The sequence below is a fragment of the Haemorhous mexicanus genome, chromosome 3 (genome assembly GCF_027477595.1).
Source record: "Haemorhous mexicanus isolate bHaeMex1 chromosome 3, bHaeMex1.pri, whole genome shotgun sequence".
Classification (NCBI taxonomy): domain Eukaryota; kingdom Metazoa; phylum Chordata; class Aves; order Passeriformes; family Fringillidae; genus Haemorhous; species Haemorhous mexicanus.
In genome coordinates this window covers 89,483,105-89,497,849 of record NC_082343.1, presented here as the reverse complement: position 1 = coordinate 89,497,849, position 14,745 = coordinate 89,483,105, and the positions used below count along the sequence as shown (strand labels likewise).

The 14,745-nt window shown below is 39.0% G+C and overlaps 1 protein-coding gene across 5 annotated transcripts in view; it reads left to right on the top strand.

Moving 5' to 3' along the window:
* Positions 1-11,876: 11,876 nt before the first annotated feature.
* The window catches only part of COL19A1 (collagen type XIX alpha 1 chain), a 178,284-nt gene continuing 175,415 nt past the window's right edge, over positions 11,877-14,745 (top strand). For 3 of the 5 annotated variants that reach the window (XM_059842654.1, XM_059842655.1, XM_059842652.1), the window contains exons 1-2: positions 11,877-12,221; positions 13,071-13,197. In XM_059842654.1, the coding sequence (XP_059698637.1) occupies positions 13,107-13,197 (91 nt within the window). In that variant the 5' untranslated portion in view covers positions 11,877-12,221; positions 13,071-13,106. The remainder of the gene's footprint in view (positions 12,222-13,070; positions 13,198-14,745) is intronic. The other 2 variants (XM_059842653.1, XM_059842656.1) reach the window with 2 other exon arrangements.

Genomic DNA, 14,745 nt, shown 5'->3' with positions numbered 1-14,745 from the left:
TAGCTGCTAGGGGGAGGTCACAAAAAGCAGGTGTGACATTCTGGCCCAAACTAAGTTTATGCCAAAGCATACAATGACTTTGCATATTCAAAATTTCACTCTAAGTAAAAAAACTACCAAACTTCCCATGCTCAGCAGAAAAACAGAGGTGTTTTACTTGCACTGACTTTCTAGCTCTCTTTTCCTCATTCTTTCCAGTGAGATCCTGGAGTGGAGCTATATAGCAGTGGCATCCTGCAAGCAGCACAGGAGAGAACAAGCATGTGGTAAATAAGAAAATCTCACAGCAGAAGGTAAGGTCATTAATGGAACTGGGGTCATTCCTGTGGGAGAAAGTTTATTTCAGGAAAAACAGTAAGACAGGGAATGACAAAAATTTATTTCTTCATAAGGATTTTTTAATATGTTTAAAAATGTTTCTGTTTTTAAATGAACCATGCTAACATTTTTTTCAGTTTATTTAAGCAGAAATTAAGTCGATGAAGCTATTTTCAGGGGGGTTTCTCATTGAATTATTTTAATAGTGAAGGGTATTTCTTCTATTTTCATTTTTTCCTGACTTGTGGTGTTCTTGTTCTTAATGCTGATAGGTTTTCTGTAAATCATTGTCAAATGCACTTTCTCAACTGTCAAAGTTATGAAGACATTTTAATACATATTTTAACTTCAGAGAAAAAAAGCTGAAGTACAGGGGAAGATGGGGAAACTATGGCTCCCCATAAATATGGCTTAATTATGGATTAAATATTTCTTAAGGCATCAAAAGCATACCCCTTGGCTACAGCAGAAATTGAAATCCAACCCTTAATTGAGTCTCATTTATAGAGATTTTTTTTGTCCAGGCCCACTTACACATTTGGAATGAACCATATTGTGGCATTGTGTGTTTTTGGAATAGGTTATTCCTTTTGCAACTCCATAATGGTTTGGTCCTCGGTCCCCCCCATGTACTTCCCTCACAATGGTTTCTCCCGTTTGGAGCTGCCCCCCCTCCACTGCCTGTCATGGTAACCACCCCCCCCCCCCCGCCCTTATCTCGAGAATTCTCTGTGTCAGTCATTCCTTAATTTGATGTATGATTTGCCCCTGGGGTTTTTCCCCTCCCCTGTGTGATCCTCAGTGGCTTAGCTGTAACCCACGCTCCTCTCTGGGTCCTCGTTATTGGTTAGCTTTGTGTCTCCTCCCATCACACCCACTCCCTTTATCAGCACCCGCCTGGTACCACCCCTTGTCGCCTGTCCCTGACCCCTCCGGGGAGGGAGAGTTAAAGATCCTTGGTATTTATACAGGCGTCCCCTCCCCACTCAGGCCGCAGACGGTAACCACTACCCAGGGTTCTGGAGGGAATCCGGGAGTGGCCCTTCGTGTGGCCATCTTCGGCCAGGCCGGGGGCACCCAGCCGGGCTCCCGTACAGTCCCCGCGGCCACAGGAGAGAGGCTACACATACAATGATGTTTCACTCTCGTCTCCATTTACTGATAAACAGAAAAACTTACAGGACTCTAAAACTGACAACATCTTTAAAAAGAACTGCCTTGCATAGTATTCTATACTGAAGAGGTTGAATTAATCTGATTGCATCAAGATTAGCTTGTGTTTCATTAACAAAGAAATTAAAAGGAATCTAGCCCAACCCATTTGGCTACCCTATATCAAAGGATACCCTTGTATCTTAATTTTCACTTCTGTTTCTTTCTTTTTCTCTTATGGCCTCAGCTTCTGACTCTCATACTGGTAAATAATTCAGAGTAGGAAACTACTAAATTATTTGATGTTTTATATTTTAGATATTTTATATAGGTGAGCAGCAATAGCTTCCCATGTGCTAAATGTCATCCTGCCTCCTGCCCCTTTTCCTTGTATGGCTTTCCTTGCCTCATCTCTCCAGTCTAGAGACAGCTGTCATCATGCAGGCAAGGCAGACAACTGGGGAGTTGGATAGGACAGTTTTTGAACTCAAAGTGATGGCAATGACATAGACCTAGAAGTATTTAAGACTTTTGAATTAACATCTGACACGAGAAATTACAGCAGGGTAGGGATCTGAGCAGTTATGACTACCTCTCAGTACTGTCTGGATCTAAAATGCAAGTGGAGAATGCTCTTTTACAAATTTTAATGTTTATCTTTAATACTCTGCTAAAATCACAGGAGTTTAAGTCCTCCACTGAAAATACTACTTAAATTTCTATCATCTCCTGGATAATAAAGTTAGATTATATTTTAAAAGGATATGCACACCTTTGCTATAGGCCAAATTAAGTTTGTGTTAATGAAACTCTTGAGGAGACCTGCTCTGAAAGTAAATGGAAGGCCTTTATGTAGATCTAACTGAAAGCTATTATTTAACCACGTCTTCTGCAGGCAGTGCTTGTGGAATATTCCTTTAAGTCCTCTGTGCATAGAGTTTGACCCATTTATTAATCTCAGACCAATTTACTTTGTGAACAATTTACATAATTGTAAAAATGTGTTGCAGTAGTGTAGCTCATTTTTGTAGTGAACTTTCAGCCACAAAAAAGAGTATAAGTATTACTAAGTACATAAGACTACCTTTTCTAAAGATATCTAAAAGTTGGTCTGGTCATAAAGTTTATTTAAACTGCTTGAAAGTCCACAGATTCTATAAAACCTTTAATCACACCCAGATTCAGTTCAGAAACTAAGGTGTTATGTTGAATTTAAGAATGCTGTCACTCTAAAATCAGGACAGACACTTATAAAGAACTGTTAAACCCAAATCTGTATTTTCCAAGGGAATTACACCTTTAGTTTAGACATCTCAGTTGCCTCACATGACTTGCATTCAGGTTTTAGCCCACTTGCTGTTTGCTTACATGTGTAGACAGAAACATAGTTCACTTCTACAATTCCCTTGGCCTGAACTAACAATGCTTAAAGCTGGATTTAAACTTGTGATTAAACTACTTTTGGTTTATTAATTCTGTGGTCTTCACAGGAACACAGAAAATCAAGTGCATTTGTGTGTAATCCTTTGTCTTGCTGTAATTCAGAAGTGTGCTTGGATATAGACAGGTTCTTTCTTTGTGCACTGGTAACACTTCTCCAGAGGTTTGCTGTGATGTACCCCAGGCAGACATGGGATACACTCAGACTCCCACTGATTTATGCAGTAAGCTCAGTACTAGGGAGGACTCTGAAGGAAGCTTGCCAGATTTGTCATTTGGAACAAGGCTAGTCTAATTTGGCAGTCAAACACAGGTTCTGATTGCAAGTAATTCTGTGGGAATGATAAAGCCTGTGTAACAACAAATGTGTGCCTCGTTCTTGGTTATGTATTTTTCTTACAGGCCTTCTGCGGTTAGCATTTTTTTTTGGTTTTTGTTTGTTTGATTTGTTTTGGTATTTTTCCCCACTCCTGCCAACAGGCTTAGTGTATTCTGTTTTAACCTATTTTTTTTTTCCTAATTTTATTCTCCAGGCATCAAATCATCTCTTGAAGTAAACTTCAAAGTTCCCTAAAGACCAGTGAAGTATCTGCAACTTATTAACAGTTCCTTAAAGAAGTAACCTCTATACTAAATCCTGGGAAATGGAACAATATTCTAAGAGGAGAGACAAGCTTATTGTCACTGATGAATCTTTGAGCAACTCAGTCCTAGAACAGTTTGCAAGTTCTTTTTTTTTAACAAATCTGACCTTTTAGTTTTAACATATGAACCAGAATTACTTCTTCACACGTAGGTTTGAAAGCATGTCAAACTATGATTATTCACGCTAAAAAAAATTTGGACAAACAAAATTTTATTACAAAAAAGTTGTTTCTTTGTGAAAAGTGTCCTCCCTTTGTAGAAGACCAGAAGATAAAGAGCTGATGTGTTTGTCTCATGCACTGATAGGGGTGGAGCCAACCACCAACCAAGATTTGTTGGAAATAATACACTGTGAGAAAGATGTGACTGGAGAAGAGGCGGGGGGACGGGGGAGGGGGGCACATATGGAGGGGAGGCAGCACTTTTCTGGGAAAAATGTCCTTGTTTTGGCTCCTGGAGTACAATGCAGTACAGCACTGGCACCAAAATGAGGTGAAGAAGCTGGCATGGACTGTAAGGGAGGATCAGAACCACCCAAGATCCCTGAAGCCCTCCAACCCATTTCCAAAAAGGTCTAGAAGAATGAATTGCACATGCTAACTGACTTAGAAAAAAAGAAACTTAACTCTAGGGCTACAAGGGCAACAAAAAAGCATCTCCACAAACTCTTGGCACATTAGATGGATCAACACTGGAGCCAGGACTGGTGATCCATCCATCCTTCCTTCCTTCCTTCCTTCCTTCCTTCCTTCCTTCCTTCCTTCCTTCCTTCCTGCCTGCCTGCCTTCCGCCACTTCCTTCCTTCTGCCACTTCCTTCCACCACTTCCTTCCTCCACTTCCTTCTGCCACTTCCTTCCTTCTACCACTTCCTTCCTTCCTTCCTTCTTTCCGCCTCTTACGCCAATTCTTTCCACCACTTCCACCGCTTCCTTCTGCCACGTCCTCTCCTTCCTCTCCTTCCTTCCTATCATGTGCTTACCCTAGGAGGTCAGGATGTGAAAATGTTGTCATGTAAAAATATAATCTCACTAAACAGTTGAAGGATGCCAGTCTCAGCTGTTCGAACATAGTTGGTTCCAGCATTAATAATTGGTTCCAACACAATTATTCAATGCCTAATTGGCAAGATTAAGTACACAGTTTACTAACAAGATTTATCTGGATTACACTTACCAGGAAAGGGAAGAAACCAAAGCAGTTTGTAGCAACTCCAGGCCTCATCAAAATGGCATTCTCATGCTAAATCACTTGGCCTTGCTCCAAAATTAAGTTTCTCCATTGTGTACAAACCAGTTTTGACATGCCAAAAATAAACAATTTAGAGATTGAGGCAAATGGTACTCTTGATACATTACATGGCTACATTTGTTTTAAGAACCTTCCATTTATTTCAATAGTGGCCTTTCTAGGAGGTAGCATTGGATTTTGCATTCCAATGAATGCATTTCTAGAAAACAGGAAAATTTATTTGAATCACAGTGCATAAACACACAAATAGTCATGCAAACATGGTCTGATAGGTTCTCCCTTTGGACTGTTATCTTCTATTAGTGCTGAAATCCTCAGCTCCCAGAAATACATAAATACACAGGGAGATACAGGATGTTGACTTGCAATGTGTATAGGTTAGTAGGCTGGTTTAGAGGGCATGTGACAGCCAGATCTTTTTTTCTCTTTTTGCACGTACTTCAATCTTCTAGCTGCAGTCTTTTAGACACTATGGATTTAATGGTTCTTTTACATCAGAGACCATAACTAGATAGCTCTAGGCTCACACATCAAGCTTACATAAATCTACAAAACTACTTTCTTAAAAGTGTAATGGTTAAACCCTGAGACTATTACTCCTAGATGAGAAGAAAATAAAGTAGGTGAATGCAGAGATACAGATTAAATATGCACTTATTATGACTTTTTAGATTATTGTGCCTATTTATTCAGCCATAAATGTAAATAAAATACTTGTCATTTTAATATTTCATTTTTATGTTGCTTGACAGCACTGAAATAGCACAATAGTAAATGGCTCTGCATGAACTCAGAATCCTGGATGGATGAATATAATTGTAGTTACTCTGTGTTGATAAAACTGATGGTCACTATGTATCAATTAGTATGGCATATGCAATTTTAAAGAAGTTACTTTCTGAACATTTGACACTCTTTATAAAAGGACCCAAAAAGTGGGTTATCATAGTAGTAGTCCATTTTTAAATACTATTTGGGCAAATTAGCTGGCTAGAAGGGACACAACAGTAGGAAGCATAGGCTAATACTGAGACTTGGAACTCTTAGACCTATTTCTTACAATTTAAAATCTTCATCTTGCTGAAGTTAAAAGAAAACAGGCACAGAGTATTCTCTGAGATGAAATATTTCTGCCCATTAAGCAGGAAGGTTTTATACAGCCTAGTCTATTTGTAGGATTTTTAACTTTGCTGATACTTTTTTTTTGCTCTTCACCTTCCATTTCCTAATATTTGCATTATATAAATTAACAAATTTTAATTTTATATTAAATTAACACATTTTACTGATTTATAGATGCTTTCAGACTGTGTGTAGGATTTTACCATATTCATATAGAAATATTGGGCAAACAGCTACACTTCCCAGTAAAGCTGTCTAAAACCTGGCTATGACCTTTTCATTATGTATAATGACTTTTAAAGATGTATGGATACTTCAATCTAAAGCCAGAAGATGTGCTTTGACTTGTTTTGGAAAACTGCCTTTCAGCTCTTCTCTTCCTTAGTCAGCTGTTTGACCACTTACTTTTTTCTTGTGCAATACAAAAGCCACCAAAATGCATCTCTTTTCTGCTCTACAGGTAGGGCAGATTACATATGTAGGCAAGAGGAAGAAGAACTGTGGTGAACTCTAATTTTTTTTTTATTGCGTATGTCTTTGCTTCATGAAGCAGAAGAAATTGTGGAAAGCTGTTTAGGGTATGGTTATATGGAAAGAAAGAAAGAAAGAAAGAAAGAAAGAAAGAAAGAAAGAAAGAAAGAAAGAAAGAAAGAAAGAAAGAAAGAAAGAAAGAAAGAAAGAAAGAAAGAAAGAAAGAAAGAAAGAAAGAAAGAAAGAAAGAAAGAAAGAAAGAAAGAAAGAAAGAAAGAAAGAAAGAAAGAAAGAAAGAAAGAAAGAAAGAAAGAAAGAAAGAAAGAAAGAAAGAAAGAAAGAAAGAAAGAAAGAAAGAAAGAAAGAAAGAAAGAAAGAAAGAAAGAAAGAAAGAAAGAAAGAAAGAAAGGAAGAAAGGAAGAAAGAAAGAAAGAAAGAAAGAAAGAAAGAAAGAAAGAAAGAAAGAAAGAAAGAAAGAAAGAAAGAAAGAAAGAAAGAAAGAAAGAAAGAAAGAAAGAAAGAGGAAAGTGTGCCTTTCACTAGATAAGGAACATTTTAATGCTATTAATTTTAGCGTTGTTTCTCTAAGCCTGGATTCTACAAATCCAGTAGTTCAGGTTTGAATAACTTAACTTTTGAATTTTTAAACTAACAGTTTAAAGAGTAGTATATACTACATTTCTCAGTATATACTGAGAAATGTATTTTTCTGGAATAATAATGAATACCGTTCAAAGCATCTGATACAGTTTTTGCCATGTTTGCAACTGGTAAATATAAGCAATATATCACAACATTTATTTATTTACTTTGAATTGTGAATATTTTGTATTAAAATGCCACTATTAAAAATATGAAACATATTAGAACCTCATAACACTAAACATTGCGAATGATTATTTTTTTGAGATTGGGTTTGTCAGTAGCATTGGAATCCAAGATAAAGAATGTACCTTTTTTTTCTTTCTTTTTTTGTTTTTTTTGGTTGCTTTACCATTATATTTACTACCAATTGGTTATTTTAGGACACATTGTAAAGTGTCAAAGAGTAGAGAAAATGCCTGAGCTAAGACAACAAATATCACAAAACTATAATGATAGGCATTCTGTCTGTATTTTTTTGAGTTATTTTGGCCCCTCTACAGAAAATCTGAGAGCTGCTTAAGTATGCAGTAGAAGAAGTAGCAGTTGGGTTTTTTCCTTTTTGTCTCCAATAGCAGAAACGAAGTGACATCCAGCTTTTCTGTTGGCTTTGCTGCTTAGGAGTGCTTAGTATGTGTGCACATGCATAAAAATAATTCCCTTTTTATGTAGTTTTTGCCAAAGTGCCCTCATTTGAGTGATATTTTTGCTCCATTTACATCAATGTTAAAATTTCCATTAACTTGCCCAGGGCTGGGATTCCACCTGTTTCGTCTAAGTTCACCATAGTTCAGTCTCATGTATTTAAAAGCATTTATATTTTAATTGCTTCAGTGGAATGCAGTTGTCGTGACCGGGAAATCTTGCAGAGGGCAGAAAGGATCATCTGGCAAGGAACAATGCCACATAAGGGCTTACTCAACAGAACAGAAACACTGCGCACTACATTCAGCGAGAAATTGCGTGGTAAGGGGAGTTTCAAATAAATCTCCTTTTACAAAACTTTTTTCAAGTAGGATACTGCTGCTTTTAAAGACTTTTGTCCAAGTTTACAGCTTCATTCCTGCACACGTGTTGTTGTAAGCAACAGTTTAAAATGTGGGTCTAACGAGATGGAGACAAATCTGTTAACACCACACAGAGAGCGAATTATGCAACTTGGCTGGTTTGGATATCTAATCATGACAAAAAAAGAAACAAAGGGTGAAAGTGAGTGTTGGCAATAAAGAAAAGTTTTCTATAAAAAAGTCAGTGCTTTAGCCCCCTGATTCTCTCACCTTTTCCCTCTGCATCTTGCCTGCAACTGTAGTTGTAGTAAAAGCTGTTCAGTGGAGCAGTTTTGCCTTGGCACAGGAGATGGAATGTTCTCTGCATGTCTGTGCTAAGTATGGCTTCAAACTTGAATTTCTCTACTTTCTGCTTCACAGTGTATTTTCCTTGACTCTTTCCTAGATCCAGGTCTAATTCTGCCTTCTGTGTGCTTTAGCTAAACTCTGAGATAGCTGGAAAAATATGCTGCTGCAAAGACAAGATAGGCTATCATCCATTGCCTGCTGCTGCTTCAGCTTATCGGTTTTTCCAGTACTTCCCAGATTTAAAGAAGATAGGACAATGTATAGACATTTCCTCTGGAGTGCATCAGCAACTGCAGGTGAGGAAGTGTTTGGGATTTCTAAGCTGTTACTGGGAACAACAGATGTGTCACCAGTTATGGCTTTGCTTCCTATATTATGTGAGGCAGAGAGAAACCAGTTTTTGGAGGTCATGACAGAGGTTTTTAAACAGTAAGGTTTTCCTTTTTTCCCAATTTTCATGTCATAAGTCATTCAAACTGTTTTTAATAATGTGTACAGTGTTGCCCATAAACAAATATGATGGCAGTCCCTAATGTGGTGCTCCTCAACTAGTATAAATCCCTGTAATTCCTTAGATTAATGCAAACTGGAACAATTCTGTTTAGTTGAAGATCTGGCCCAGAGTAGAGGAAGTGTAGGTGTTAGTCAGGAAAGGTTGTAGCAGTTTCTAGTTCTTCTACTTATTGCTTTCATGAAGATGTGAAGTGTTTTTTAGAGTTGACATGGTCCAAATAAGGTATTTAGTTTTCTATTTGTAGTGTCAGCATTTTGCAAGGGAAGAAACATTCTTGCTTCACAGGAAATGAAGATCGTATTTGGATCTGGACCTTGAAGCATTACTGAAATTTTAAGAGGCAGAAATGTTTCTTTAAAGGATAAACTGATTTTATTTGCAAACTCTTATGCAATTAAAATGCTTAGCTACTTCAGAGCTTATATTTGATTGAAATTAACGAGACTGTTTATATTCATGTAAAGTAGATGAATCCAGGTATTTAGGACATGTAAAATGAAGTAAAAAAAAAAAAAATTAGAATTTTGTGGCTTGAAAGAGCAATGAGAAATGCAGTTCTTCTTGAATTAAAAAAAAAAGATTATGGCTTTTATTATGGGCTGACTTTTTACAAAGGGTTTTTCAACTGAGGATCTCACAACTCTGAACACAGAATTAGGGCTCAACATTAAGGCCTTTATCAAATGAACAGTCTGAAGGAGAATAAGAATGCTCCAATGATTTGTCAGCTGTGGGATTGGGCTCTTGTACCTCACCCTGAGAGGTAAGACAGCTTTACTTTCTGTAATTTTCAGAATGAGCAAGCAAGAAGTGTGACTTGCCTAAAGTTACACCACAAGCCTGTGGCAAAGCCATGGAATAAAACACCCCAGCAGATGTGTACGTAAGCTGCAATTTCATCTTTCTCTCGTGATTCTAAGTTGGGAAGAACAACAACTGTTTTGAAATTCAAACCAGGAACATAATCACATCTTTCCATGTGATTTGTTGGTTATACTGGCTAGTTATCTTGATTGAAATGAGGAAACACTGAGGAAACAAAATCTGCTGAGTGCGTGGGAGGATTTGGGGTATGGGAGCTGGGGGTAGAAGAAAGTTTACCCTATATATTTTCTGATCTGAAGACCGATTGGCTAAATAGATGTTAAGCTGATAAATTTTCATATTACCACCTTCCTTTTTTTCTCCCATCAGAATAATTCAACTAGAAAAAGGTAAAATATGTCTTGGATATAAATAAATAAATAAAGATATAAATGGTATACTGAGCCCCTACTCTCTGTCTTCTGTATATCTGTTTCTAGCTGATTTACTTCTCTCTGTCCTTCTATCTGGTTCACATCCTTAAAGTGCAATACGGAAAACTGCCACAAGCACACTGGGAGAACCTGACAAAAGTGCAGTTTGGCAAAATCAGCTGAGAGCCAGGGGCAGTGCTCAGTCTCACCATGCCATCACAGACAGATGATATTAGAAGTGCAAGAACTTTCAGGTTTCTAAACGATAGATTTTAAAAGGCAAAACAAATTTCTGTAATTCACTGTGCAATACAATATCAGTGCCATAAATAGGTGTACTCTATTGGTTGCTTGCGTGGCTGATTTTTAAATTTATGGTGAAGTATATAAAAGTACATAAAATTAAACTATCCTTACACTTAAAAGATAAAAGCTAGTTTCTGCCAGTGTAATAATGTACATAATTGGTTCTTCACAGCTAGAAACCAGATACTCTTTCATTCATGCATTCATACCATGGCTGTCTAATTTATGGAACTGTTGAGAGGGTGCTTTTAGAGAGGCAGGGGGAAGGAGAAAAAAACCCCAAACATTTCTTACATTGTTACCTCACTTGGGATGCATACATATAATTATGTAAAATCTGTGTCTGGGTGGCTGTTTGTTCTTTCTTGCAGAGTATTCTGTGCTCACTGAGTGGGAGGGTCACACTGTGAGACTAATAAGGACAGAGCTGCATCCCCCTCTACCACTCTTTGGAGACTCACTCTAGCAACTCCTCGGCACTACGGCAGCTCTGTACAGGCATTTTCAGTGCTTCTGGGGGACATACCAATAAAAAAATTAAAGGTAAGCCACTCACTATCTATAATCAATCATCTAAACATCTTACATGTGCACACTGACACACGCTACACTATTCCTGACTTGTTTTGAGGTGTTTTTGTTCAAGGATTTTTGGTTTTGATTTCCAAAATTGTCATTTAGGTTTATCATTGCTAATATTAACTATGTCTTATATAAACATGATGTATACCGTAAGTTTTTAACATACTGCAATCAGCCTGTGCCATAGTATTCTGCTCATGATTGTGTAAATACATAGTATATGCTAGGAGGTGACGATAGGTGTATGCTAAGATATGCAAATAAAAACAGCCCTGCTAAACGAGCAGTAATTTACAAAACTGATTAAACTGTTTAGAATTGCCACTATGCTGATTGTGCATATATTTACATTTAAAAACCTACCTTGTAATTAGCACGCGTGCCGGGCGGCCTGCACGCAGTTGGTGGGAGCGCGCTGGTGAGCGAGCAGCGGCTCGGTCGGGCAGTGCCCTGCGGGGAGGGGGCACCGCGCCGCCGCGGCTCTCGAGCAGAGCCCGGGGATGCCGCGGGCCGAGTCCCGTCCCGATGGCCGCCCGCGGCCGCCCCTCACCTGCCGGCCCGGCGCAGGTGCCGCCGCAGCGCCCCGCGGCACCGGGGCTGCCCCGCTCGCAGGCGCCGCCGGCCCTGGAGGGCTCCTGGTCCCGCTCTGCCCCGGGGCTGCGGAGGAAGCGGCGGCGGGCGCCTGCCCCTCGCTCGTTCACCGGGCTCCCCCGGCTCCCGGCGCCGCGGGCAGGGGCCCGGGAGACGGGGCGGACGCGGCGGAGGGGCGGGGGCCGGGGGCGAGGAGCAGAGCTGGGAGCCGGAGAGCGGCTCCGGCAGCGGGGCGGGGGCGCTGCCCGGCGCCAGCCCAGCCGCGCCAGAGAGCTGCCCGCTTGCCTTCCCGCCCGGAGGGTTGAACCCTCCCTCCCGCAAACGCGGCTCGATCCCAGGGAAACGAGGCTGCCGGTTCTGCAGGGTTAGAGTCTGCGCTGCCGAGGGCTCGGGTCGCTGCATGGGCGCCCCGTAGGCTCCGGTGTGCCGGTGGTGCGGGGGAGCGGAGCCTCCCGGAGCAGCCGGCGGGAGAGGACACAAGCCCGGAGGTGCGGCGGCAGCGAGGGGGTGGCGGTATTGGTGATCAGAGCCCTTCAGAAAACCAGAACTCCGGAGCGGCAGCTCTACTGAAGTCCCGATGCCTGCTTGTAAAGCAGGTGCAGGAAATTAAATGATAATTTATTTGAACATTTATTCGCTTTGCTGCTGGTGGGAAGGCTAGAAAAGTTAATAATGATGTAGTTTCTGTCAGTACATGACAGAATAGCTTTGATGATAAATAAGGTGCCTTGCGAAAATAATTATAACAATTTCATCTTAGGTATGTGATTTCCTTTTCTTAGAGAAGATGTGATTAGAAAAAATATTCGCTATTTTCTGTGTTTCATTAAATTCATGTGTGTTTATACATCGCAGTTGGCTTAGAAAGAAGCTTTTGTCCTCTAATGACAGTAACAGTTTGTGTTGTTAAAGCTTGTACTTTTGTGAGATTTAAGCTAGAAATTCAATATAGGCTGCTCTAGGCACTTTGCAAGGTGGAGAAATACTGCATTTTGGTTTCTTTTGTGGTTAAGCTCAAACAATTGTATGTTGCCTTTGTTCCATTAGAAGACTACTTCACAAGTCTCTGTAAGTGTTGTGACACCAAACAGTTTAGCTAATATATTGAATATTGAAAAAAAATTTGGGGGGAAATATAAAAGAAAATTAGTAATTACTAATGAAATGAGCATTCAGTGCCTTTACAATTAATATCTCCAAGTTAGTATTTCTAAGGTGTTACTTCTGCATTTATTAATAAAGAACTAAAAAGGAGTATATTTATCATTTATTTCCAAACTGGCATAAATCTTTTTTGTAGCTCCTTAAACAGATAAATTATACACTTGTATATGACTAGCAACTTCCTCTTCACACTTAAGAAGTTCTTGTTTGCAGTATTTGGACAAGGTGAGGTGAGAAGAATAAGATGAGATTGTCCTGAATATGCTTATTTTTTGTTTCAGATTTGTTGCTGTTTGTTCACATGTGTCCAGGGGGAGATGAAGTACGTTGGATCCTGCATAATTTGGCTTTGTATGGCAGTCTTCCTCCTTCCTGTTTCTACTTCTGTGGCTGTCAGTGACCACACAGGTACTTCCATTTTTCTTGCCCATCACAGACCAGAGGTGTTGATCTCAGTACTGAATTTTTTTTAGCAAATAACAAGAGCACATAGAAAATAAACAATATGAACAGATAAAATTATACAAGGTTGTTTTAAATCTCTTTTCTGAAATGAACTAAGTTTGAAATAGTTCCAGAGCAGCCTTTCTGCTTCCTGTGCTTGAAAGATTCATGTTTGGAGTTTCCTAGGAGTTTCATTTTGTATTTTTCTTTTCCTACCATACAAAACAAGATTATAAATCAGAGTTTGCAAAACTTTTGTGAGCAAAATCATCTGGCTTTATTAGAGCAGAGCAGTTATCACATTGACCTAAACAATCTAATGCTCATGTTAACCACACCATACTTAATCCCTAAACTGGGTCATATGTTTCACACAGAGTGAAAAAACCTTTTTCCTAAAATATGGGGGAAAGAAATAAAAAGATATTGTTTAACTTAAAAGCTGTTACTCATCTTCTGCAAATTTTCTCATATTTCTCTGTTTTCCTCTTTCTCTTACTTTCCACATGTTATCTAGTGTTCTCACTTAAACTCTACATTAACTCTCCAGAATGTGGCAAATTCTGTCTTAAAGACACATCATATGTGCTTGTCAAATATGGAACATCAGGTTTCTAGAATTATTCAGCCTAAGCCAGCACTTCAACTTATTATAATTTTCCTACAATTATTATCAAAGACAACATGTTTATTGCTATTTAAATTGAGTTGGGTTTTTTTCTCAAAAATAAAATTAACTCTTAGTAATGTTTTTCCTTTCCAGAAATCTTATGAAAGATAATAGAAACTACACACACACAAGAACTTTGAATTGCAATAGCTCATTTGTAACTCAGGCCCAAGAAATTTAAAAGTCCACAGCTAAGAAAATAATCCTTTTACTACCCCTGGAAAATATAAGCAGTAATAATGAATAAATAATAAGTGTAATGTGTGGGCTCTGAGGTAATAATAATGCATTGTGAAGGGCCAGAATTTAAGTCAAAGTCTTTTTCCCCTTATATTTTTAGGGCAGTGAGGCTAAGTGCTCTGCTGATGAATTATTCTTAACCCCTCTGAGAGAGCAAGCCTACATCATAGCTGTGAAATCATTCTGTCTGAAAGAAGAAAAATAGGTTTTATTCTGTCATTGCTAGGTAGTGGGTTGCAGAAGGGAGGTTTTTAAAGTGCTAAAATGGTGCAAGTACAGAAGGTTCCCTAGCGATATAGATTAAAAAATGTTAAAACAAAATTCCAGGAAGCTTTGTCTCTTTTCTTTTATATATATATTTTTTTTTTTTCCTAATGAAGTGATGCCTTAGTAAAAGTTGGGCCAGCCACAGAAGATGTGGCAGATACACTGAACTGTGAACAAACAGTCTATCTGAACTGTGCATTACATTCTGTTAAAAGTTAGTAGCTAAGCAGCCAGTGGTGAAGTTACAGGTTTCCTTAGCCTGATTGCCACAAATAGACCAAAGTGGAGCCCAATTGAGCTGCTAGGAAGAAAAAGAGAGGTTGAACCTCTCCTGT